Source organism: Felis catus, chromosome B2, assembly GCF_018350175.1.
Source record: "Felis catus isolate Fca126 chromosome B2, F.catus_Fca126_mat1.0, whole genome shotgun sequence".
Classification (NCBI taxonomy): domain Eukaryota; kingdom Metazoa; phylum Chordata; class Mammalia; order Carnivora; family Felidae; genus Felis; species Felis catus.
In genome coordinates, this window is record NC_058372.1 from 22,634,933 (window position 1) to 22,659,013 (window position 24,081).

Below are 24,081 nucleotides of genomic sequence, written 5' to 3' on the forward strand. Positions count from 1 at the left end.
TGACAAAATAAACCCATGCAAGTCACCAGGCTAAGACATGAAGCTCTATTGTGGACCCACTTTTGCTACTGTTGATCAGCTGATGAGCAAACTATTTGACCTATTCTCTGCTGCCACGCCTGCCTCCTGCCTGGTGAGAATGAGCAGCTCGGGGAGGTCCATACTGCAGTATTCACAGCAGAAACTGTTTTCCTTAGTGGTTTTCAAAAATGCCTCAAGGGAAAATGTCTGATGCTTTATAAAAATGAATGCATCATCTTTGAGGGGCCCCACACCAGGAGGAAGTGACTGAGATAGGAGCTAATGGCATCAACAGAGATGTTTGTGTCTTTGTTTTCCAGAAGTCACAAGGACCATTTAGCAGAGAAATGGTATGATATGGTGGGGACCTCTGCTTGGGAGACAGAGGAAGGCTCTGTACAGAGGAAGTAAGGCAGGCAGTTCTTCTAGGGTGGCATCAAGGGTGCAAACCATTAACACCTCTTTTTGGAGAAATTATAACAAGGCTTAAACAGAAGAGGCAAGAAGAAACTGTGCAAATGTCCCAGAGTAGATGCTGTGAATGAGGGACAGACCTGCACAACAAAGGATTTATGAACTGGTAGCCTTGAAAAGACTTACAGAGGGTGGCAGGTGGGAAAGAACATTTAATTTGTACTTTGCGCTTGTATGTTTTTTAACCTAGAGCACTCTGAGAGGAATTTACTTTTTTAAATATATATTTTAAGGTTTTTTATTTATTTTGAAAGAGAGAGAGCATGAGCAGGGGAAGGGGAGGGAGAGAGAGAATCCCAAGCAGGCTCCATGTTGTCAGTGAAGAGCCCAACGTAGGACTAGATCCCACAAATTGCGAGATCATAACCTGAGCTGAAACCAAGAGTTGGACACTTAACTGACTAAGCCACCAGGCACCCCAAGAGGCATTTACTTTTTTACAAAGAAGGGTTTTTAAAAATTAAATATAATTTATTGTCAAATTTGTTTCCATACAACACCCAGTGCTCATCCCAACAGGTAAGAAGGGTTTTTGTTTTTTGGTATTTTTTGAAAAGCAAAGGTATATATATTATATATAAATAAATATATCAATTTCCTGGCTTTCTTAGATTTTTTTAAGACCTAAAAAAGTCTAGCCCAAAACATGCTGAATACAAGTATCAGTTATTAGGAGGCTGTTGCTCTCTGTCCCTAACTGGTATGCAATCTAATTTCATACAATCCACACAGACATCAACACCCTATATAGCCTGTAGGACTCAGAGTTTTTTAATTTCTGCATGTCAGCTGGTGAACAAACACTCTGAGATGATGTGTCCTGTGGTACCACCTACCCGTTCAACTTCTGACGTGTTGGCATCTTTAGGTAGTGGTGAACTTTGCGGGGCAGTTTTATTGTATTTGGACCTTCTTCTTTTCTAAACCTGGCGGACTATGGAAAAATCATAATTGCTGGCTTCCTAAATTTAACAGATTTACGTAAAGATACAAATCGTTGCAAGATACAAAAGTACTGAATCCTAATCTTCAGTCAGAAACCAATTATACTTAATCTGATTGATTCTTTGTTCAATTATGAAGGAAAAGAACAATATTGGAGACTATTATGAAAAGATTACATATAAAAAGCAAATGTAGTTGGAGACCTTATGATTTTTCAATCTCTAGGAAAGGAACAATGTAAGAAAAGAGTTGTTACACTCTCAGAGAACAACAGGAACATATTATATGCAAACAGGGAGCATCATGCAAACAGACTCTCTAGGAGCAGTTTGTTCACTGCCATGCCATAAATTAGGCTCCCTTGATCCTTTCAGAGATAGAAAACTCGTCGAAATTAATCATTGTAATTTAGAGGGGATCAGGATGGTCATTGAGATGCCAAGAACCAACAGACCCGGGCATCTCTGTATTCTTCGTTCCTTCCTTGTTTCTTTGCTTCCTTCCTTCTTTATTCTCTCTCTCTCGGGGCTCCTGACTGGCTCTGTCAGTTGAGCGTCCAATTCTTGGTTTCAACTCAGGTCACAATCTCACAATTTGTGAGTTCAAGCCCTATATCAGGCTCTGTGCTAACATTGCAGAGCCTGCTCGGAACTCTCTCCTCTCTCTCTGCCCCTCCTCTGCTCTCTCTCTCTCTCTCTCTCTCTCTGAAAATAAATAAATAAGTATTTATTCTCTCTCTTTCTCTCTCTCTTTCTCTCTCCCTTTTCAATTTATTTATTTTTTAATTTTGCCAATTTTATCATTTTTACTCTAAAATCCATTATTTCTATTTCTTTCTTCCTTTCTTTCTTTCTTTCTTTCTTTCTTTCTTTCTTTCTTTCGAGAGCAAGCAGGGGAGGAGCAGAGAGACAATAGGAGAGAGACTTTCATTCAAGCTCTTCACTGTCAGCAGGGAGCCTGATGCAGAGCTTGATCCTACAAATCATGATATCATGACCTGAGCTGAAATCAAGAATCCAATGCTTAACCAACTGAGACACTCAGTCACCCCTCTCTCTCCCTTTTTACAAATGTGAAATATCCACTTCTTTAACTACATACACAATCACAGACATAGAAATAGGTATAGGAGTATATGAAGATCTACAGATGCATATACATGTAAATATAGTAAAGTCTTCTGCCCAATTCTGTTCCATTCCAACCAGGGAAGTTATTTAACTGGTAAAGTTGAGAAGCTATTTGATGATAGGAGAATACACTTGTGGACTGAGATAGGGAAATCATCGTGCAACATGGTCCAGAACAATGTTTTGTCTGAGATGGGGTTCTTTTTTTTTCTCGGCTCAGTAGGAGATTGAATGAGAATACTTGAGACCTTCAAGCTTCTGGAAGGGAACTGAAGAGAACAGATCTGTAAGAAATTTGAGAGGTTTTAGAGATGGACACATCCAATTTTCCCAATGTCTCACAATAACTCTTGTTTTATTGATAAAAGAAAATCAGTGTTTTTGCCCTTTGATGAAGAATTTCTTGATGTGGTAAACTTGATGAAGGGAAGGATGCTACACACACACACACACACACACACACACACACACGTGCATGCACTCAGTTCCATGCACAAAAATGTTTACCATAGCCTCATTTATAATGGTCAATAACAATGACAAAAAGCAGGCAACTGAGGAACCCTAAGAGAGTTATAGGTAAGAAAATAATGATGTCTATGAATCATTCATGCTATCTTAGGCTCTCTGGGCTCTAAGATAAGCTCAAGCCAGTAGTGACAGAGGAGCTATCCAAAAATGTCCTTGGGACAACAGGTATGATATGATAAGCACATACCAGGAGCTGGGATTTGGCCAGGCCCCAGGAGAACAGGAATTGGTTCCAAGTTTCTGGGGCTTTAAGAGGATGAGGTCAAGGATCTTCACTGTATGGTTGTGTCACTTATGAGTTCTTGCTACTCTCCCCTCCTCTGTTCCATTCCCAAGTTCCTCAACAAGAGCAACTTCCTCGTCTGTCACCTGGAATCTCTTCTCCCCAGCTCACAGCTTCTGCTATGTGTCCTAGTTCCTGTTTATTTATGTTATTCATGTTTTTTTATTCCTTTTATGACTTTAACTTGCCTTGGCCCGTGATGACACTATTGCATCTTTCATTTATACTTTAGCTGTCATTGGTAAATGACAGAATCTCTGTTTCCATCTAGCACTTCTAAAAGAGAGAAGTTGGCCAGTTGAGCAAATAGCCATCACCCTATTAGGCATGAGCCTCTAAGCCCCAGGCCTTCCGGTAGGCTGCTGATAAGCCTGTGGACTGCCTGCTGTGGGTGAGCAGTCGCCAAGGAGGGTGGGTTTTTACATTATAGAAACACAATTATGCAGGTTGTATCTCCAAAACAGACTATGGGTGAGCAGTCTCCCTTATAAGGGACTCCAGGCATGGGCAGGCACCACAATCTGCATCTCTAGGACCAACCTGATGGGTGCATTACAATTGCCCACAGAGTGTCTGCATGCACTTCTAACAGGGAGTCAATGAATCCAGCTTGTCGAGAAGGTAATTTGGCAATATATATCAAATAACTTAATGTTCATAGACTTTGCCTGATCATTTTACTCCCAAGATTTTTAAAATTTTTTTTTCAACGTTTATTTATTTTTGGGACAGAGAGAGACAGAGCATGAACGGGGGAGGGGCAGAGAGAGAGGGAGACACAGAATCGGAAACAGGCTCCAGGCTCCGAGCCATCAGCCCAGAGCCCGATGCGGGGCTCGAACTCACGTACCGCGAGATCGTGACCTGGCTGAAGTCGGAGGCTTAACCGACTGCGCCACCCAGGCGCCCCTCCCAAGATTTTATACCAAGGGAATGATTAAAGATGAACACAAAGATCTACATGTAAAAATCTTCTTCAGGAGATTATTTATATTAGAAAAAATATTCAAAAAGGAGATTTGTTAAGTTATGCTTTATATAGGTGCAGTAGAATACGATGCAGGTATTGAAAAGATGGTGGAGACAAATAGTAGGGATGTTCAGGATGAACAGAAAAACAGATTTAAAAGTATGGTGTAGTAAGAAATATATTTGGTCTTTGTCCCCAGTTCCTGGCACAGAGCTTCTAAAATCCCTTGGAATTTCCCCAATGATAGGACTGTCTTTTGTTATTCATTAGGAGCCCCTTTGGTTACACCTGAGTTTATTGGAAGGGGGGGTGGGGCTGCAAACTGATCTCTATAAAAACTCATGAACAATGGGGGGCACCTGGGTGGCTCAGTTGGTTGAGCGTCCGACTTCAGCTCAGGTCATGATCTCACAGTTTGTGAGTTCGAGCCCCACGTCGAGCTCTGTGCTGACAGCTCAGAGCCTGGAGCCTGCTTCAGATTCTGTCTCCCTCTCTCTCTGCCCCTCCCCTGCTCACGCTCTGCCTCTCTCTGTCTCTCAATAATAAATAAACATTAAAAAAAATTAAAAAAAAACCTCATGAACAATGAGATGTGATGAGCTTCTGAATTGGAAAACACATCCATGTGCTGGGACGGTGGTACACCCCTTCTTTACTGGGACAGAAGCTCCTGAACTCAGCATCCTTCAAACATTGTCCTATGCACCTCCTCATCTGGCTGTTCATTTGTATCCTTTAGAATAAACTGGTTTAAGTAAAGTGTCTTCCTGTGTTCTGTGACCCATTCTAGCAAATTATCCAACCTGGAGAGGGGGTTGTGAGAACGCTTGTTTTATGGACATTTGGTTAGAAGTATGGGTGGCCATTTGGCCTCTGGGCTGGGGGTGGTCCTGTGGGCTGAACTCCTGTGGAGTCTGATGCTGACCCTGGAGACAGAGGAGGTCAGAATTGTGTTGAATTGTAGGACACCCGATTGGTGTCTGAAGAATTGGATATTGGTGTTAGACATCCTCCAAATAAGAAAATATAGAAAAAATTCCCCAATATTATTTATAAACACACAAAACACAAAAACAAAGGAGTTATGTAACAAAAACTTAATTATGATTCTTTTTTATTTTTATGTGAGCAATCATCTGATGTATAAAAAGATGCAACTAAATTCAAAATGATACAAAATATCAATTTCAGGGTGCCTGGGTGGCTCATTTGGTTGACTCTTGATTTCAGTTCAGGTCATGATCCCAGGGTTGTAGGATAGAGCCCCACATCAGGCTCAGTGCTGTGCATGGAGCCTGCTTAAGATTCTCTTTTCCTCCCTCTGCACCTCCCCTGCTCCTGCACTCTCTGTCTCTCTAAAACAAAAAAAACACACCACAAGATATCGATTTAAAAACAACAAAAAGTGAGTATATTTAATCATACTCAGCTTATAAGAGAGCGCATGGGTAAAAAGAATAATTCATTCTATAGCATAGTGCTATATGAACTGGGGACAGAAAATGGTGGTAAAGGAAGGCAGAGGAACTCTTAAGAATTGGAACTGAGCTTGGCGGGGGGCGGCGAGGGGCACGTCTGGGTGGCTCAGTTGGTTAAGTGTCCAATTTCGTTTAGATCGTGATCTTACAGTTCATGAGTTTGAGCCCCACAATGGGCTCTGTGCTGATAGCTCTGAGCCTGGAGCCTGCTTCAGATTCTGTGTCTCCCTCTCTCTCTGCCCCTCCACTGCTCACACACACTCTCTCTCTCTCAAAAATAAATAAACACTAAAAAAAAATTTTAAAAAAAGAATTGGAACTGAGGGGCTCCATAATCACCTGGCATCCACTCAGTGTTGTACCTATGGTTAGAAATGTACGTGATGCGGGGCACCTGGATGGCTCAGTGTGTTAAGCGTCTGACTTCAGCTCAGGTCATGATCTCATAGTTCAGGAGTTTGATCCCCCCATGGGGCTCCATGCTGGCAGTGCAGAGCCTGCTTGGGACTCTCTCTCTGCTCTCTCTCTCTCTGCCCCTCCCCCACTCATGCACACACTATCTCAAAATAAATTTTAAAAACTTTAAAAAAATAAAAAAGAAATGTACATAATGGGAACTCCAGGGATCTTCCATATCCTTCCTTTAAGCTCCCCCCACCAATCAACTGTGGCCACAATGTAACGGTTGTGCTGAGTTACTCTCTATATTAAGTAGTTATCCTCATGGGTTCCTTTGTGCTTGGTAATCATTCAAACCTAGGATTCTCGGGAATCCTTAGAGCCACTGGATACTCTTGACCCAAATTCTCAACTTCAGCCATTTAACAGTCAGTTATACATTTGGCATACAGGTAGTCCATCTTTGACTGTACTAAGTCAAGTTTGCCTTTAATAGACAAGTTGATAAAGTTGGTATCAACCAGAATGTCATAAGATGGGCCCAGCTATATCATATTAAAAGAATACGCAGGATGGTGTTGGGCAACTTCTCTTTCCTTGAGTGCACTGGAACCTTTCTTTTCTTTTTCTTTAGGCTTTTATCTTTCTGTTGAAGCCTCTGATATCTGAGACTAAGCATTTACTTCACGGTCATGTACTTTCTTGCCTTCCTTTGCTTCCCCATGTTCATGCTGCACTCTTATTTCTTTTTAATTACTGTTATTTCTAAAGGAAGAGATGTGTGTGCTTTTTCTAAAAATTGTTATTATGAATAGTTATTATGCTTACAACTGGAAACAATAATTTAGCAATTAGTGTTTACAAAGAGTTTGTGATAACACTCATATATAATGTTAAATGAAAACAAGAATACAAAATTGAACATTGTGCAGTTACAACTCTGTTAAAAATATGGAGCAAAAAGGCGGGAAACACATTGCAGGGTGGAAATGTCTATTTCTGAGTGGTGGACCTACAAGTGACTACTTTTTTACCTGAGTGTATTTTGCTTGCTTTTCTAAAATGGGCATATGTTGGTTTTCACCTTTTTTTTTTTTTTAACTTAAGGAAACTTGAAGGTTATGGAGATTAAGAGATCTATCCAAGGCCACAGTTGTTCAGCAGAGAAACTGGGATAGGGGGCCAGATAACCTGACATACATGGAGTGGACACTGTGATGTCCTGCTCAGATCCCCTTCAGAAACAACATTTCTTCCCCCAGCTACCAGAAGTGTTAACACAAGACCGTGTGCAAAGGCCAAAGTGCTAATGCTGGAAAAAGCCACTTTCCCAAGGTGAGCCACTCTTTCGTAGCAGCTCACACCCAATGATGGAGGGTCACAAAAGACTCCATTTGGGGCAACTCTAAAGTGTCACTCTGCTTCATAGTCCACAAGGAGTCACCAAAGATCTTAGCACTGTATCACAGCTTGACACCTCTCTCTGCCCAGTCCTGCTTCTGTCCTCTCCCTTCCATGAATGTGGTTTCTCCCTAATAAACATCCTGCACAATAAGCTTTATCTCAGAGTCAGCTTCCCAGTGAACCCAGCCTGTGACAGTTGGTAGGTATCAGGAGTGGTTCAAGAAAGGAGACACTATAATGAGATATTGGAACAAGATCATCTGCCACCCAGCTGAGGATGAAAACTCTCTATCACTGGTGGAGGTGGAGTCCAGAGCCCACGGCATAAAACAGAAGGACAATTGCTAGAACTTTCACCAGGGGTGAAATGGGACAGCATATCTGTGGTAGGGGAGGCATCAAGCATTTGAGAAATATGAGGGAAATCATTGCTATAAGAACAACAGAATTGTGTAGCTACTGCTGAATTTGCTAGACTTCTGGAAAAAGAGAAAGAAAAGCCGGGAGCAACTAATCAGCAATGAAATCTAGGCTGGAAAGCCAGAGGGCCTTCTTGGAAGCATAGAGGGAGGCTCTTGTCTCTGTGCTGGGAGACTGAAGACAAGGCAAGGAATTGAATCCACAGGGCAGCAGAGTTTGAGAGAGACCACTCTTTCAAACACATCACACCTGTTGCTCCAAGGCCAGGCCCTGGAAAAAAAAAAGGGGATCTCAATACCCAAGGTGAGGACACGGGGGTTGAAAGGCCCAAATATGCTTGTGCCCTGGAGCTTGCAGAGAGCTCCCTTAACCCAGCCCCATGTTTGAAGCCTGGCTATAGGTAGGTGCACAGGCCTCTCCTCCATAAAACACATGCTCCTCTTGGGGTCCCACCCACCTCCACTTCTGGCATAAGCCTACACTAGAGCTAATAGGGCTAAGGCACAACACAGCCCAGCTAGGGTCATTCTGGGTCTGGGAAGGAGGAAAGGAACAATATCTCACAGGAGCAGCAGGACCCAGCCAGCTGAAGCAGCAGCCTAGGCACGTGTGTGGGGGCCGGACTGTGTGTCGGAGCAAGGGGGGCAGAACACAAGGTATGATAGTGGAAATGCTATAGGTTTGGAAGCACTCCCCCAGGATTCCAGATGGAGCACCCAGGGGACAGCCCCAGGAGACAGTGCGGACATGCTTGTAATGGAAAAGTAACCGCTGCACGAAGTAAGGTAGAATTGCCAGCATTTTGGTGGCATATGGTGGAGACTGTTGAGAGAAATGTGCACACTCAAGTGGATATACTGTATCAGGTTGGAAAACACAGCAGAGGAATATGCTCCGAAGGAGGGTCCAGGGGATGTCCAGGGGATGCCCTTGTTCCCAGGGCACTAAGGAAGACACATGTGAGACAGGCTCCAACTTCCCTCAGGGACTCAGTGATGGCTCTGTAGGAGATGCTGCCACAGAATTGAGCTTGCCAACAACAGGATAGTGGGGTGAAAAGACTCTGGAACAAGAAAGATCACGTGATAGCATATCACCACCAGGAGCCAGGTGAAGGCAATTATCATAGTGTCCAGGTCAGAGGGGCAGCCACAGAGCTTGACCCCCAGGGAGGAAACAAATAGTCACTAGAACTCAGGGCCCTTAGGGGCGCCTGGGTGGCTCAGTTGGTTAAGCGTCCAACTCCTGATTTTGGCTTAGGTCATGATCTCTCAATTCATGAGTTCAAGCCCCACATCAGGCTCTGTGCTGGCGGTGCAGAGCCTGCTTGAGATTCTCTGTCTCCCTCTCTCTCTGCCCCTCCCCTGCTTGCATGCTCGCTTGCTCTCTCTCTCTCTCTCTCCCTCTCTCAAAAATAAATAAACTTTATTTTAAAAAATTTAAAAATTTAAAAACCTCAGGGCCCCTAGGGGTAAAATAGATGGGCATCCAGCAAGGATGGCATTCTATTGTGCAATCCAAGAAATCAAGAATGGATGAGCTAGGCAGTGCCCCAGTTTTGCTCAGTTCCCAAACCTGATCCAGAACCTACAGACTTAAGAAGAGTCTCCATCCTCAGAAAAAAGGAAGGGAAGGGAAGGAGGAAGGGAGGGAGGGAGGGAGAAGACAGGCAGGTAGGCCTTGCAATCATGGAAAGTATACATGGTAATGATTCCTCATGTCTTCCCTAATGGAACATAAAGTCATTTACTTGGATTACTGTACACTGGAGAAAGCAAATACCCAAATATTCTGAGGACATTGTTGACATCGTAAAGCCATAAAGCAATGTCATGCCTGCCTACCTTAACTGAGGAACATAAGGGGGCTGGGTAACAAATGGAGCCCTGGCCTAGGCCCAGCTCACAATGGGCCCACTGGGTCCATAAACTCTGTCCCAATGGTCATTTCCCTGGTCCCTGAATGTCTAATTGGGAGTGACATACTTGGAAGTTGGCACAGCATCCACATTGGGTCCTCAGCCAGTGAGGGAAGAGCTATCACAGGGGAAAAAGTCAAGTGGTGCTGGCAGCTGGCAAACTTTTTCTATAAAGGTCTAGGTAGTAAATATTTTAGGCTTTTCAGACCAAGAAGCAATCAATACCCTCAACTCCTTGAACAACTGTTCCCACCCCCAAAATGTAAATGTAGTCTTTTTTTACATTTTACACTTAAAAATGTATAAAACCATTCTTTGTCCTCAGGTTGTACAAAAACAGAAGTATGATTTCCATCATGTTTGCTATATTTAGAACAAATATAAATGGACTGAGAGATCTCCCAGGATGCACAATGAAATACAATTTCCCTTGGGGTCAGATAGTCCCTAGGATTGTTGGATCTTGGACATATCAAAAGCTTATTTACTTTTTTCAAAACTAAGAAAACTCATCCCCAGAAGAATAAATTTAGATAAAAATATTTAGCCTGGGAGTCTAGTTCCTCCATTAAATTACATGCAAAGTTTTGTGTGCATGTGTGTTTGTCCGTATGTTCAAAGATAGTAAGAACCTTGATATGGTGGTGCCATGCCTCATTGCAGCCCAGACCCTTGTCTCCATGAAATTGAAGGTGAATGTTTGCCTGGCTTCCCCTGTGAGGACTCACCATCAACAAAAGTCTCCTGGGCTGCCACCAGGTCCCAAGGGCTTCGGGCATCTGAGGGACTCAAGGGGAAAAGCTATCCCAATCGATAGACTGAATGGTTCAATAACTCATTTTGCTGCCAGGGCAGTAAAATAAATAAATAAGAACCTGGCTGGAAGTAGAAATTGTCCATGTTCAGTGCTTCTCGGAGGCCAAGTTGATGGGCTTTAATAGCTTCAGTCGGCACAGGACACAGGCAGACTGTCCCAGCAGTGTGCCCTCTGTTTCCTAGGTAACCGAATTTGAAATAAGATGATGACTGGAACTGGGTACCGAATCAATTTGTTGGAGGTACAAATGTGGGAAAGGCAAACTTCACATAAAACCTCAGTCTGCAGCATCCGCATTTATTATCATTTCAGCTTGTGTGTCTCTACCGCTCAATTACCTGCCACCCAGCTTAGCCAGCCCTTCCCTCCCAACTGAAGAGCCCCACCCCCTGAAAAAAAGAAAATCACAGTTCCTTGTGCTGTCATGATCAATAGGATGCTTCTCTCCATCAGATGAAAAGAGCTAGAGGCAGATATGCATGGGGAAAGCTCTTTTGTGTTACAAGCCTTAGTGGCGGGGTTCTGGCTAAAGTAAGGATCTAGAAATTGCTACGTGATCCGCCATCCATCCGATGTGGTTGTGAAGAGATTGCTCCAGAGTTTCTCCAGAGGGAAGGAAATTCCTAAGTACTGTAGCTAGTGGGTCACCAATTCTTAGCCTTTGCCCGGCTTCAGTTTCAGGGAGTTTCAGCAGTTACCACTTTGGCTGGGTCAAGGGTAGGAATAGGGATAGGAATAAGGAAGAACCTTCCCTGGGCAACTTGTGCCCCTCCCATCCTAACACTTAACCATGGTGTATTGTAATTGCCTCAAGATTTCTTAGTGTCATCTATTCTGTTCTGGACTCAATCAATGGCATCAGCTTATAACATATGTAATGAATGAATCAGTGAGTGAATTTTAGTGGAGATAGTAGTGAGAAATCCCTTGCCGAGTCCTTGAGTTTTTTTTTTTTTTCTCTTGTCACAGCCTCCTTCCCAGCGTCAGTCCTTATTTCCCAAATTTACAAAGAAGGGGAGCACATTCCCCCACCCCTGAACATAGAGGGCCCCAAGGAGAAAGCATTCTCCCTAAACCTGACACATAACGGTACTTGATACATACTTGCCAATTAAGTTGCTCTGATTATCATGCAAAATAATTTGACATGATTTTGGAAACAATTTTGGGCTTCAACCTTTTATAGTGTCGATTGGATTATTTAAAAGCTTTTACAGAATATTTCAATCAGGATAGGCAGGTATCAGCTAGCCTTGTCTTTACAGGGCCAAATAGTAAATATTTTCTGCTTTCCAGGCCATGCTGTGTTACACCTATTCATCACTGTTACTGCATCATGAAAGCAGCTGTATGTATACCCATAATGAATGTTTATGAATGGGTGTAGCTATGTTCTAATAAAACTTATTTATAAACACAGGTGGGGGGGGCCAGATTTGGCCCATAGGCAGTAGTTTGCCAACCCATAAACTAGGCTAGGTTATACTAACAAAACCACCAAAATCTCAGAGGCTACGCACACTGAAAGGTTATTTCCCCCTCACGCTACATGTCCAAGATGGATGCTGGTGGCAAGGAGGTTTTTCTCCAAAAAATTACTATACACCATTTTAGGACACCTGCACCTCTATGTGAGGCTTCACTATTCCCCACAAGAGAGGGGGCGGGCAATAAGGTAAACTCTGGCAACTAAATGTCTTAGCCCAGAAGGACACACCTCACTTCTCTTCTCATGTCTGTCTGGAGCTCATCACTTTGCCATCCCTAAATTCAAAAGTGTGGAAAATTGTAATCCAAAATTAGCAGAGAAGTGAATATTGGTAAATCAGAGAACTATGCACCACATTGAGCATTAGAATGTGCAGAGCCCTATTTGGGACTAACAGGAAGCCTCTGTCTCATAGTGGATGAGACAGATGTGCCTCAACAAAAAGTGGATGCAAAGTCACTGTGATAAGTGAGTAGTGGGTAGTGTGGCATCTACAGTCCCTTTAGCTGCAAACTCTGTGATTGGATCTAAGTGTGATAAACACACAACACATGGAAGGGATAGCAGGATCACTGCTCTATTTACACACTCAACGGACAGTGCAAATTCTGACACAGGATTCTCCCCACCCCCTCAGTGCCTCCAGCCTATTTCTAGATTGAGGAATATGGGTCTGCAGGGGATGAGGTGAGAAGGGCAAAAGAGAAGAAAGCAAACACAGCTTCCAGCAGGCAAAAGTCATCATGTACATTTCAAAAATGATAAAAGACTTACCTGGAACACAGTAGAAAGTCGCCAAGGACAGACATTTAACCCAAGCAAATTTTACTCTATGTCAGCAACAGATACCAGTAGGTTCTCCTTTTGAACATCCAAATATAACTGGTCAGATTCATGTTCTAAGTGGGAAAAACACCAGAATTGAAAAGCCTGGTGTGAGACTGTCAGTGAAAGTAAAAGTTAAGACACACACACACACACACACACACACACACACACGGCACATTGGTGCCCTCGTCCATAGGGCCCCCAGGCACTGGGGTGGCAGGATGCCCCTGGGCCAGCCCCGTGCAAGGGGGACTCCTGAGGTGGAAAAGCTCAAGCCTCAGGGAAATGCTTTACCTGCTTAATGAAAAGTCCGTTTTGTCAGTTCCCAAGAATACTTACCTTCTCCCTAGAGACTTCCAAGAATTAATTAATACTAAATGCTTGTCCGGCCCTTTGCCAATGTAAAGGATCTGTTTAGTCTGAAAGGCCAGAAGAAGCACAAACAGGAGAGTTGGGCTTTATTTTATAAAGACTCCACCTGTATTCATGCACAAAATGACCTTGCCATGTGGAAAACACAAGGGAAAGAGGCCCTTCCTATTTTAGGAAGTGTCATTTCCACACCACACAGAATGCAGGTCACACATTGCTAGATTCTCTCTCTCTCTCTCTCTCTCTCTCCTCTCTCTCTCTCTCTCTCTCCCTCTCTCTTTCCCTCCCTCTCTCTCTCTCTATATATATATGGCATGTATAGTCCACATTATGATGATATATGGACTGTTAGGGATACTACTAAAGATAAGAACTTTGTTATTTCCTCTAAGACCCATTTCTGAAATCTGCAATAAACAACAACAGCATGTGGCCATTTCTTGGGATTCCAGTGGAACAATAGAAATAGAGAACAATTCAAAGTTGTTTGTTGTCTAGAGGAGGCACAGAGGCAGAGGGGGGCCTTACCTGGAGCCAGTCAAGCTGTAGAGTCTGAAGGAACAGTTCCCAAGGCTACCCTTGATTCTGACATCATCTGTAAATTCAGGGACTTTCCAAAACTATTTCCAGTTTCAACAGTTCACTGAAAGGGCTCACAGAACTCACTGAAGGCTGTTATACTCATGGCTACAGTTTATTACAGGGAAAGGATTAGAACCAACCAAAGGAAGACACACAGAGGACAGAGTCCAGGGGTTTCCAAACACAAGACTTCCATTGTCCTCAGGAGGTGACACCCTCTCAGCATCAGTGTGTGAGGATACACAAGGAGTATTGCCAACCAAAGAAACCCACCCATGCTTTGGTGTCCAGAGATGTTATTGGGGCTTCATTACATAGGCATGAGTGATTGATTGATTGCCCATTGGTCTGAACTCAATTCCATCTCCCTCTCTAAGGAATTTGGACTGTTATCACATAGTCTGAGGGGCCCATCCTGAGCCACCCATTAGCATAAGCTATCTGTGGTCCAAGGGGCTCAGTTGGATAGCAAAGACTGTCCTATCACTCAGGGAGTTCCAAGGGTTTAATGGTTCCCTTCCAGGAGCCAGGGATAAAAGTGAGATCTCTCTGGGTGAAACCAAATTCCTTACTACACCTGTCCCAAAGGAGACACCCCCAGTAGCTTTGCCTGGGAAGTTTGCTGAGGACAGAGAGGTCTAAGCAGTAGCATCCAAGTTTCAAGGGAAAATGATATGTCCCCATGGGAGTAGTCAGTGGATTATCTGTTTATCATTCCTCTTCATGCCTAAGTCTTTTCTGGGCTGCATAGCTTCCCAGAACATGATTCCAGACCACAATCTCTTCTCTTCTCTTTTGTCCATTCATGAATTTCATTCACCCATAGCTCAAGGTCCTTCTCAAGCTTCATGTTCTTTGTGAAATGTGACAGTTTTGAAAACTGGCTGAAAGTAACAGGAACTCTCACTCATTGCTAGTGAGAATGCAAAATGGTGAGCCACTTTGAAAGCCAGTTGGGCGGTTTCTCACAAGACTAAACATACTCTTACCATACAATCCAGCAATTGAGCTCCTTGATATTTACTCAAAGGAGTTGAAAATTTATGTTCACACAAAAACCTGCACAAGAATGTTTATAACAACATTATTCATAACTGCCAAAACTTGGAGGCAACCAAGATGTCCTTAAGTAGGTGAATGGATAGATAAATTTTGTTACATCCAGACAGCATAATATTATTCAGCACTATGAGCTACCAAGTCATGAAAACACATGGAGGAAACTTCAATGCACATTACTAAGTGAAAGAAGCCAATCTGAAAAGTCTACATACTGTATGATTCCAACTCTATGACATCTTTTCCAGGCAAAATTTTGGGGACAATAAGAAGATCAGAGGTTGGGAAAGGTTAAGAGGAAAAGAGGGATGAATAGATGCAGCACATCTGGGAGGCAGTGAAACCTTTCTGCATGATACTATTGATGAGGGAGCATGGGGCAAGCTGAGGGCAAAGTGCAGGCTAACAGTACCCCTCCCCACCCCCACCAACCCCAACAAGTCTGATATTCCTTGGACACTCCAGGCTACCCCAAAACAGGGAAGGACAAAAAAACAAATGGTTAAACTGATAAGAGTCTCCACCAGTTTACCAGAAAGGACAATCCCATCATAGCCTAAAGTCCAGGAACTGTCTTAATTGTAATGCTTTGTTAGGGGGAAAAACAACCTTAGTTTGACAATAGCTAGGCCTCCAGTAAGTCTTTAGCATGTGAAAGTCTCTTTGGAAACTCCCTCTCCGCTCTCTGACTCCATAACACCCTCCCCACCACACTTACAATGCAGCTCTTCCTGCCCATGGGTCCTGTCCCCATGCTTTAATAAAATCGCCTTTTTGCACCAAAGACATCTTCAAGAATTCTTTCTTGGCTGCTGGCTCCAGACCCCATGAATCCCCATCACCCCAAAACTTCATCATTATGACAGTGAATGCATGTCACTTATATTTGCCAAGGCTGTAGGGATCACACCAAGAGTCAACCCTAATGTAAACTATGGACTCTGGGTGATAATGATGTGTCAGTGTGGGTTCATTCATTGTAACAAATGTACCAGTCAGGTGTGGGATGAGCAGTGCCAGATGAATAACTCTGGAGTTATTTAAGTGTGTCTTCTTTCCCCGGCTGGGTTGCTGCTCTCTCTGGGGCAGGGACCAGCATGCATTTGGTGTCCAAACAGCACGGGGCAGGCACAGAGCTTTGTACAGAATAGGTGTTCTACAAGAATCTGTTAAAAAAGAAAAACCATGCAGGTCGCCTCGATGGTTCAGTCAGTTAAGCATCCAACTTTGGCTCAGGTCATGATCTTGCAGTCCGGGCGTTTGAGCCCTGTGTCGAGCTCTGTGCTGACAGCTGAGAGCCTGGAACCTGCTTTGAATTCTGTGTCTCCCTCTCTCTATGGCCCTCCCCCACTTGTTCTCTCTCTCTCTCTCTCTCTTTCTCTCTCTCTCTCTCAAATAAATAAATAAACATTAAAAAAAGAAGAAGAAAAACTATGCAGACAAGCATCTGCATGACATCATGGTCTCAGTGTTGCCTGACAATAGCAGGGTCAGGTGGCCCTGCTACATCTTCACGTGGTCAGCCCAAGACAGTCACTCTCCCTGCCAATGCTCCTCCTCTTTTACCACCTCACTTACTCTCTAGAGTCTCAGCCTTGGGAAAATTTTGGTCCAATGAGTTCCATTCACCCCAGTGTCAAAGTACTTAAACCTCTCATTGTATTTCCTGAGAAGCTGTTGATTGGATTGGGAAGACACACACATGGAGATTCCTGGTACCACCCAGAGTTGACGTGGGTGTGGACAAATGGTCACTGACTTGGACCGCTGCTGTATGAGAGTTCTTTGATGTAGACATTTTGGAAAGTAAATTGGCACCATGTATTGAAAGCTGTAAAACAAAAAATGTATACCTAATTCTGAGAATTTGTTCTAAAGAAATAGTGTATGAGCAAAAGCACTTAGTTTTATGGATCTCTGCATTATCTATAAGAGGAGAGGAAATTGCTACAACAAGATGCCCAACAATAGAGACTGCTTAAACATACCACGATCTACCCACAGGTGACATGCTTTTTCTTCATTCTGTACCAAGCATGGTTCCATAGGAGAGAAATGTATGAACGACACAGACAGAAAGTCTGGCTTTGTGGAGCCTGCATGCTGGGTTGGGGAGGGTGGGTAAATGCAACAAATGTAACACATTTTTCACAAAAGTACAATACTTGGTATGTTGGAGAGTGATGTTGACTGTGGAGAAAAATCCAACAGGGCAGGAAGATGGAGAGTGTATAGAGAAAGGGTTTGGGTAGGAGTTAGAAAATATTAAATAGGCTAGTTGGGGAAGGTCTCATTGAGAAGATGATATCTAAGTAAAGTTGGAAGAGGCAAAGGAACAAGTTGGGGGTAGGGAATGTTCTAGAGTATTCTAGAAAGGAAGAACAGAAAATGCATGGCCCTAAGGCTGGAGCATATTCAAGAAACAGCAAGGAAGTCACTGTGGCTGAAGTGGAGTGAGCAGGAGGGAAAGAAGTAAATAAGGTGAGGCATATGGTATAGGGCCTTACTGATCACAGTAAGAACTTTGAATTTTAGTCTGTGGAAGGAGGAGTCTATAGAGGGCTTGGGAGAGGAGCAACGTGATCTGACTCAGGTTTTTAAGTAGTCACTCTGGCTGCTGTGTTTAAGACAAGCATAAGGGAACAAGTCAAAAGGGGAGGGTCTATTAGGAAGATGTTGCAATATTCCAAGGGTGCCTTGCACCAGGGGTAAGGCCGTAGCAAAATTCTGGATCTGTTGTGAAGGCAGAGCCAACAGAATTTGCTACCATATTTGGACACAGGGTATGGCCAAAAGGCAGAAGCCAAGAAGAACGGTCATTCTGAATCCTATGCAGAAGGAAATCCAATAACAGAAAATATTCTGAATATATTTCTAATTGGATCAGGTTATAAAACAATGTTGTTAAAAATTACTCTATTATTGGAAAAGAAAATACAGATATATGCGAATACAAAAAGACTTGAAGGATATCAACTGAACTGTGAGAAGTGGTTACCTTAGGAGCAGGATTGCTGGTAGTTTTTATTTTCTTCTTTTGCCTGTTTTTAATGACTACTTTCCCAGCATGAAAACACATTGTTTTTTAACCACGAAAAATAGAATAAGTCATTTTAACCTGACCCTCCTCTCCATCCTCCTAAAACTGGGTCAGTCAATACAAGACCCTCTTCCAGATAACTTCAGGGTTTCCTCTGTTTTCCTGATGTTAATTATAGCTACTTAAGACATTATGTAGTTTCAAAGAGAGATGACAGCAAATATTTAGAAATCCTTGTATTCTTTCCCAGAAGCAATCTCAGGTAGAAGGGCGGGACTGTCTGTGCCTTGTGATGTGAGTAGACAGATTCTTGGGAAAGTTTGTGGCAAAATACAGTACAGTAATGTGTGGGTTTTTGATTCATACCAAATTATTCAACACAAAAAGATGCCCATAATGGTATCAAGAATGACTGGGGACACCTATTGGAAGGGTGACCGCCTTGCTGTGGAGGCTCTGTCTCTTGCTTTCTGAGGACAGCAAGACATACATGTGTGGGAAAATGGGGGAAAACATGGTGCAGCTCAGACCATCAGCCTTACAGATGGGTGGAAAGAAGATGAAGCAGTGTGCTGGAGCATACAGGGACTTCTCCCTGGAGGTTGTGGAAGCTGACCCCAGGCCCAGAGAAAGAGAAGGGGAGGATGAGGGTAGGCACAGGGAACAAAGGAGGAGAGCCCAGATTAAGTAAAGGGCTTGTTACTCAGTCAGTGACACCTTTCCCAGAGAAAGCCCTGTAGCAATGCTTAAATAGCTCTTCACATGAGGGCCTATTACTTCTGGCACTTGTCCACACAGTCACTTTGTCCATGGAAAGTTTTCCATCTCCCTGAAAGGAACCTCTATTTGAGTTAGGATTATTTAACTAATCTTTTTCTTCTTTTAAATGAACAGTTAAGATGGAAAGTTTTAAATTATGTGCTTGATGATATTTATGTGTTTAAGAAATGAATTATTTTAGCACAATAATTTGAACATTGTGCCAGTATCACAGTTAATGACTAAGTAAATGACTCCCACTTTTGGTTTGGGTAAATATTTCTCTCTCCATTATCATTTATTCCCTTATGGGAGCCATAGACTGCATCATAAACTCAGCACAGAGGATTGTTCTAAGTTTGTTTTATTCAATATTTAGTAGAAGCTACCTATAACATCCATTAGGGGAGATAATGGATTTCTTTCCTTTTCTAGAAAGTCTGTACTCCTATGACAGTCATAAAATGAGCATTTTATATGCTCTGGGTCTGGATTGACCCAAGTTCTCAAATTGTGCAGGTTTGGAAGCAGGCATGAAAGCAATTCTCTGCCATTCTGAAAATATTCAGTCTTTTCCACTGCCTTCACTGTGGAAAGAAAATGCTGGTGCAAGACTGGAAGATCTGGAGGAGGTGAGTCTGTGTAGGTGCGTGTGTCTGAGACGGTTGGGGGAAGTCATGGAGAAGAGGTGACCACCAGCAGACCTATAAGCTGGACCCAGTCAATGGGAGGGTCCTCAACCCTTTCCCTGTCCTTGAAATATGGGTTCTTCTTGTTCCTCCTCCTCCCAGAAGATGCTCCAAGGACAAAGCCTTGAGATAATGATGTGGTGTTGAGAGCACCTGCATGACATGTGTGACTGAAATCAGTTAAGGCTTTAAGATGTGGTGGGCAGGTGTGGGGATCCATTCATCTTGCTGCTGAGCAAAACAAACCTTGTATGTAAATTCCCTTTGCTCAATAAAACAGCCACCTACCAACATAGAGTGGCCTGAGTCTTTCTTCAGTCTCTCCCTGCCCTCTGAGTATGGTGGCCAGTTTCAGATTTCACCCAGGGAAACTCCAAAAGGGGTCATGAATCAATGAGGAGCCAGCTGGTAAACTGAGTCAGTGATCAGTGACCATACATGTGTGACCCAGGCTCACATGGCATTGAGTTCAGATGTTTTTCTTTCAATACAAAAGCATCATCAACAACCACAACAGATGCAACCCATGGAGTGTCAAGTTGTGCCCGCTGTGTACTGAAGAAGAGCACTCGGCTGTGTGCTTCTTGACGGCAGACACCAATGTCAAGAACCCCATCGTGGGAAGGTTGCAATATCCCTCCTGCCCCCTGCCCTCACACATCTCTCTACCCTCTTCCCTCCTCTGGGACTTTCCCAAAGAACCTGTCACAACCTAACTTACTAAATATTATTTATTGAATCTTGCTCAATGTCTGTCTCCCTCCCCTACAATGCAATCTCCATGACTGTTTCATACAGTGTGGTTCCCAATTACTAGTACAGTGTGGGTACTCAATAAATATTTAGTGAAGAGTGAATGAATTATCCCCCAGTGCCTAGGAAAGCACCTAGAACACAGTAGGGACTCAATACATAGTTTCAGAATGCATGAAGGGATCCACTGATTAACACCTTATGTCATTTAATCCTACATGATAGTTATTATTATTTTCATTTGACAGACAAGAAAACAGAGACATAAACAGGTTCAGCAGTTTGTTCAGGGACGTGGAAATGGTTAACAGCAGAGAGAGGATGCAAACAATTTTGTCTAGTGTCAAAGCCCATATAATTATGCTAGACTGAATAAGACTGTTTAATGTGGAATTTGGAAACAGATCCATTGAGAACGCATAGATTTACAGATATATATGTGTACATTTCATTACAGCTTGTAAACACTAGTGGCTTAGAGACAAAAAATCTAAGATCTGGCCCAGGTTCTCTCTCTTTTAAATTGAGGTATAATTGACATGTAACATGATATTAGTTTCAGGCATACACCATAATGATTTGATACTTGTATATATTGCAAAATGATCACAATTAGTCTGGTTAACATCCATCACGAAAGATAGTTACAAAATGGTTTTTACTTGAGATAAGAACTTTCAAGACCTACTAAGTGAACAACTTTTATGTATGCAATACAGAATTACTAACTATAGTCCCCTTGCTGTACATTATAATCCTCAGGACTTGTCTGATTTATAACTGGAAGTCTATGACTTTTGACCCCCTTTCACCCATTTCGCCATGCCCTCCCAATCCTAACCTCTGGCAGCTACCATTCTGTTCTCTGTGTCTATAAGCTTGGTAAGTGGTGTTTCTTTTTTTTCCCATAGATGCCACATCTGAGTGAGATCACATGGTATTTGTCTTCCTCTGACTGACTTATCTCAGCATGATGCCCTCAAGGTCTTTCTGTATTGTTGCAAATGGCAAGATTTCCTTGGTTGAATAATATTCCATTGTGTATATCTACCACAATTTCTTTATCCTTTTATCCATCAGTGGACACTTAAGTTGTTTTCATGTCTTGACTATTGTAAATAATGCTGCAATGAACATGGGGCTCCAGATAAATGTTCAAGTTAGTATTTTAATTTTCTTTGCATAAATATTAAGCAGTGGAATTGCTAAATCTTATGGTAGTTTGATTTTTAATTTTTTGAGGAATCTCCATACTGTTTTCCACAGAGGCTGCACCAATGTATATTTCCCCCAACAGTGCACAGGGTTCCCTTTCTCCACATCCTTAACAATACCTGTTATCTCTTGTCTTTTTGATAGTAGCCATTCTAACAGGTGCAAAGTGACATCTCATTGTGGTTCTGGTTTGCATTTCACTGATGATTAATGATGTAGACTATCTTTTCATGTAACTGTTGGTTGCCTCTTTCTCTTCTTTGAGAAAATGTATATTGTGATCATCTGCACTTTTTTAAATCAGATTGTTTGGGGGTTTTTTGTTATTAGTTTGTATGAGTACTTTATATATTTTGTATATTAATGTCTTATCAGATATGCTTTGCAAAACTTTTTCCCCATTTGGTAGCTTTTCTTTTCATTTTGTGAGACTACATCATATTAAAACCTTCTTTACATCAGAAGAAACCACCAACACCCATTGAAAAACAGTTAAAAGAGAACTACCATATGATCCAGGAATGTCACTTCTGGATATTTATCCAGATAATTAGGGAGGGTGTTTGTTTGTTTGTTTGTTTCACAGCCAGCATGGGGTCTAAGCACAACCCTGAGATCAAGACCTAAGCTGAGATCAAGAGTCAGATACTTAAGCAACTGAGCCATCCAGGTTTGGATGGTTTCTTTGGATATTTATCCAAAGAAAACAAAAATACTAAGTCAAAAAGATATCTGCACCCCCATATTCATTGCAGCATTATTTACAATAGCCAAGACATGGAAACGACCTATTAATGGACGGATGGACAAAGAAATTATTGTATATGGAGAGAGTGGAATATCAGTTAGTCATCAAAAAAAAAAAAAAAACAACAGTGAAATCTTGCCATTTGTGACAACATGGATGAACTCTGAGGGCATTATGCTAAGTGAAATAAGTTTGACAGAGAAAGACAAATCGTATGATCTCTCTTATATGTGGAGTTTAAAAAAGGAAGAAAAAGGCTCATAGAAGCAGACAACAGATTGGTGTTTACCAAAGGTGGAAGGAAAGGGTTAGGAGTAAATGGGTGAAAATGGTATAAGTCTATTTTAAAAATATTTTTAAATATGAATATGCCCAGGCTTTCAGCCAAAAAATGGAAAGGCAGTTCCAAGCAAGAGGAAAAAGTGAGCAAAGGAAAGAAAGCTGCAGCAATGAGCCAGAGAAATGAGGCAGGACTGGGAGGGCAGTTTCCCCAACATCCAGAACTACCTTGGTCACTGCTTTACAGCTGAGGAAACTGAGAGTTAGCCACTCAAGTCCAGGCAACAGCTGCAGGGCCTTTGACGTTCCAGGTTCCTGCCATTCTTGCCTCAGTGGGTCCAGGCTACGAGGGTGGCTAAATACAAGCCTTGTCCAGCAGGAAACATGTCTCTCTTCTGCTTGTATTTCTAGAGAAGTACAAAAGGATAGCAGATATTCATGTGTCTACCACTCAAAATGAAAAATGTTAACATTTTGTCACATTTGCATGGGGTCCTATGGCCCATGATTATTCCCAACAGGCAACCCCAGTGGTGAATCTGGTGAGGATCTAGGTTTTTATAATTCTACACCACACCACACACATGTATCTATAAACAAAATACACCATGTGTGTTTTAAACATGCACAGGCAGGACTCAAACAACACATACCATCATACCATTCTCCTGCCTGCTGTTTTCATTCAATATTGTATCTTCGAAGTTTATACAGGTGGAACCATACAACCATTTCATAGTATTCCTTTAACTTATTTACCTGTTTTCCTCCTGACAGACACTTTAGTGGTTTTCAGATTTTTGCTATTATGTCTCATTGTGCACACATGACAATTTGTCTAGAATTCGGATTGCTTGATAGTAAGTTATGCACATGTTTTGGCTCTAGTAGATGTTTCCAAAGTGGGAGGAAGAAGAAGAAGAAGAAGAAGAAGAAGAAGAAGAAGAAGAAGAAGAAGGAGGAGGAGGGGAAGGGGGGAGAGGGAGGAGGAGGAGGAGGGTGGAGGGGGAAGGGGAGAAGGGGGAGGAGGAGGAGAAGGAGGAGAAAACTTGGGCCAACCCATCCCCTTTCTTCTAGAAATTTCTCCTCTCAATCCATCTCTAGCAAATAGGAACATTCTGCTTTGCCAAAACATCCCAGAGAAGAAGACCGGTGCAGAATTCTCTTCTAGGGAATTGCAGTGCTGTGCCATTTTGACACAAATGTTCTGCCTTAACACTTTCCCACTATAGTTAAATCCTCATCCTTCTTGTCCTAATCTATGGAAACAGTAAGAGGTTGCCATCATTTAATGATATCCTTTTACATACCTCATGATAGTTAATAGTTTTTACATTGGATGGAGCCCATGTTTAATTGGAATTAAAGGGTGCTGAGAATGTACAAAGCCATTCTTGTTTGCAGTGAGTTATTCATTGCATTTGTGCTTGCCTTCTTGAGTAGACATCTGGAACTGTGCTACCATAATTATTTCTTAT

At 42.5% G+C, this 24,081-nt stretch overlaps 1 protein-coding gene and 1 pseudogene across 1 annotated transcript in view; both read right to left on the reverse strand.

The window, feature by feature from the left end:
- Positions 1-6,042: 6,042 nt before the first annotated feature.
- On the reverse strand, positions 6,043-9,316 carry LOC101081044 (annotated as a pseudogene).
- Positions 9,317-22,908: 13,592 nt separating this feature from the next.
- Positions 22,909-24,081, reverse strand: part of FARS2 (phenylalanyl-tRNA synthetase 2, mitochondrial) — a 618,373-nt gene continuing 617,200 nt past the window's right edge. Inside the window, exon 10 of the mRNA XM_019830295.3 lies at positions 22,909-23,010. Within this exon, the coding sequence (XP_019685854.1) occupies positions 22,959-23,010 (52 nt within the window). The 3' untranslated portion in view covers positions 22,909-22,958. The remainder of the gene's footprint in view (positions 23,011-24,081) is intronic.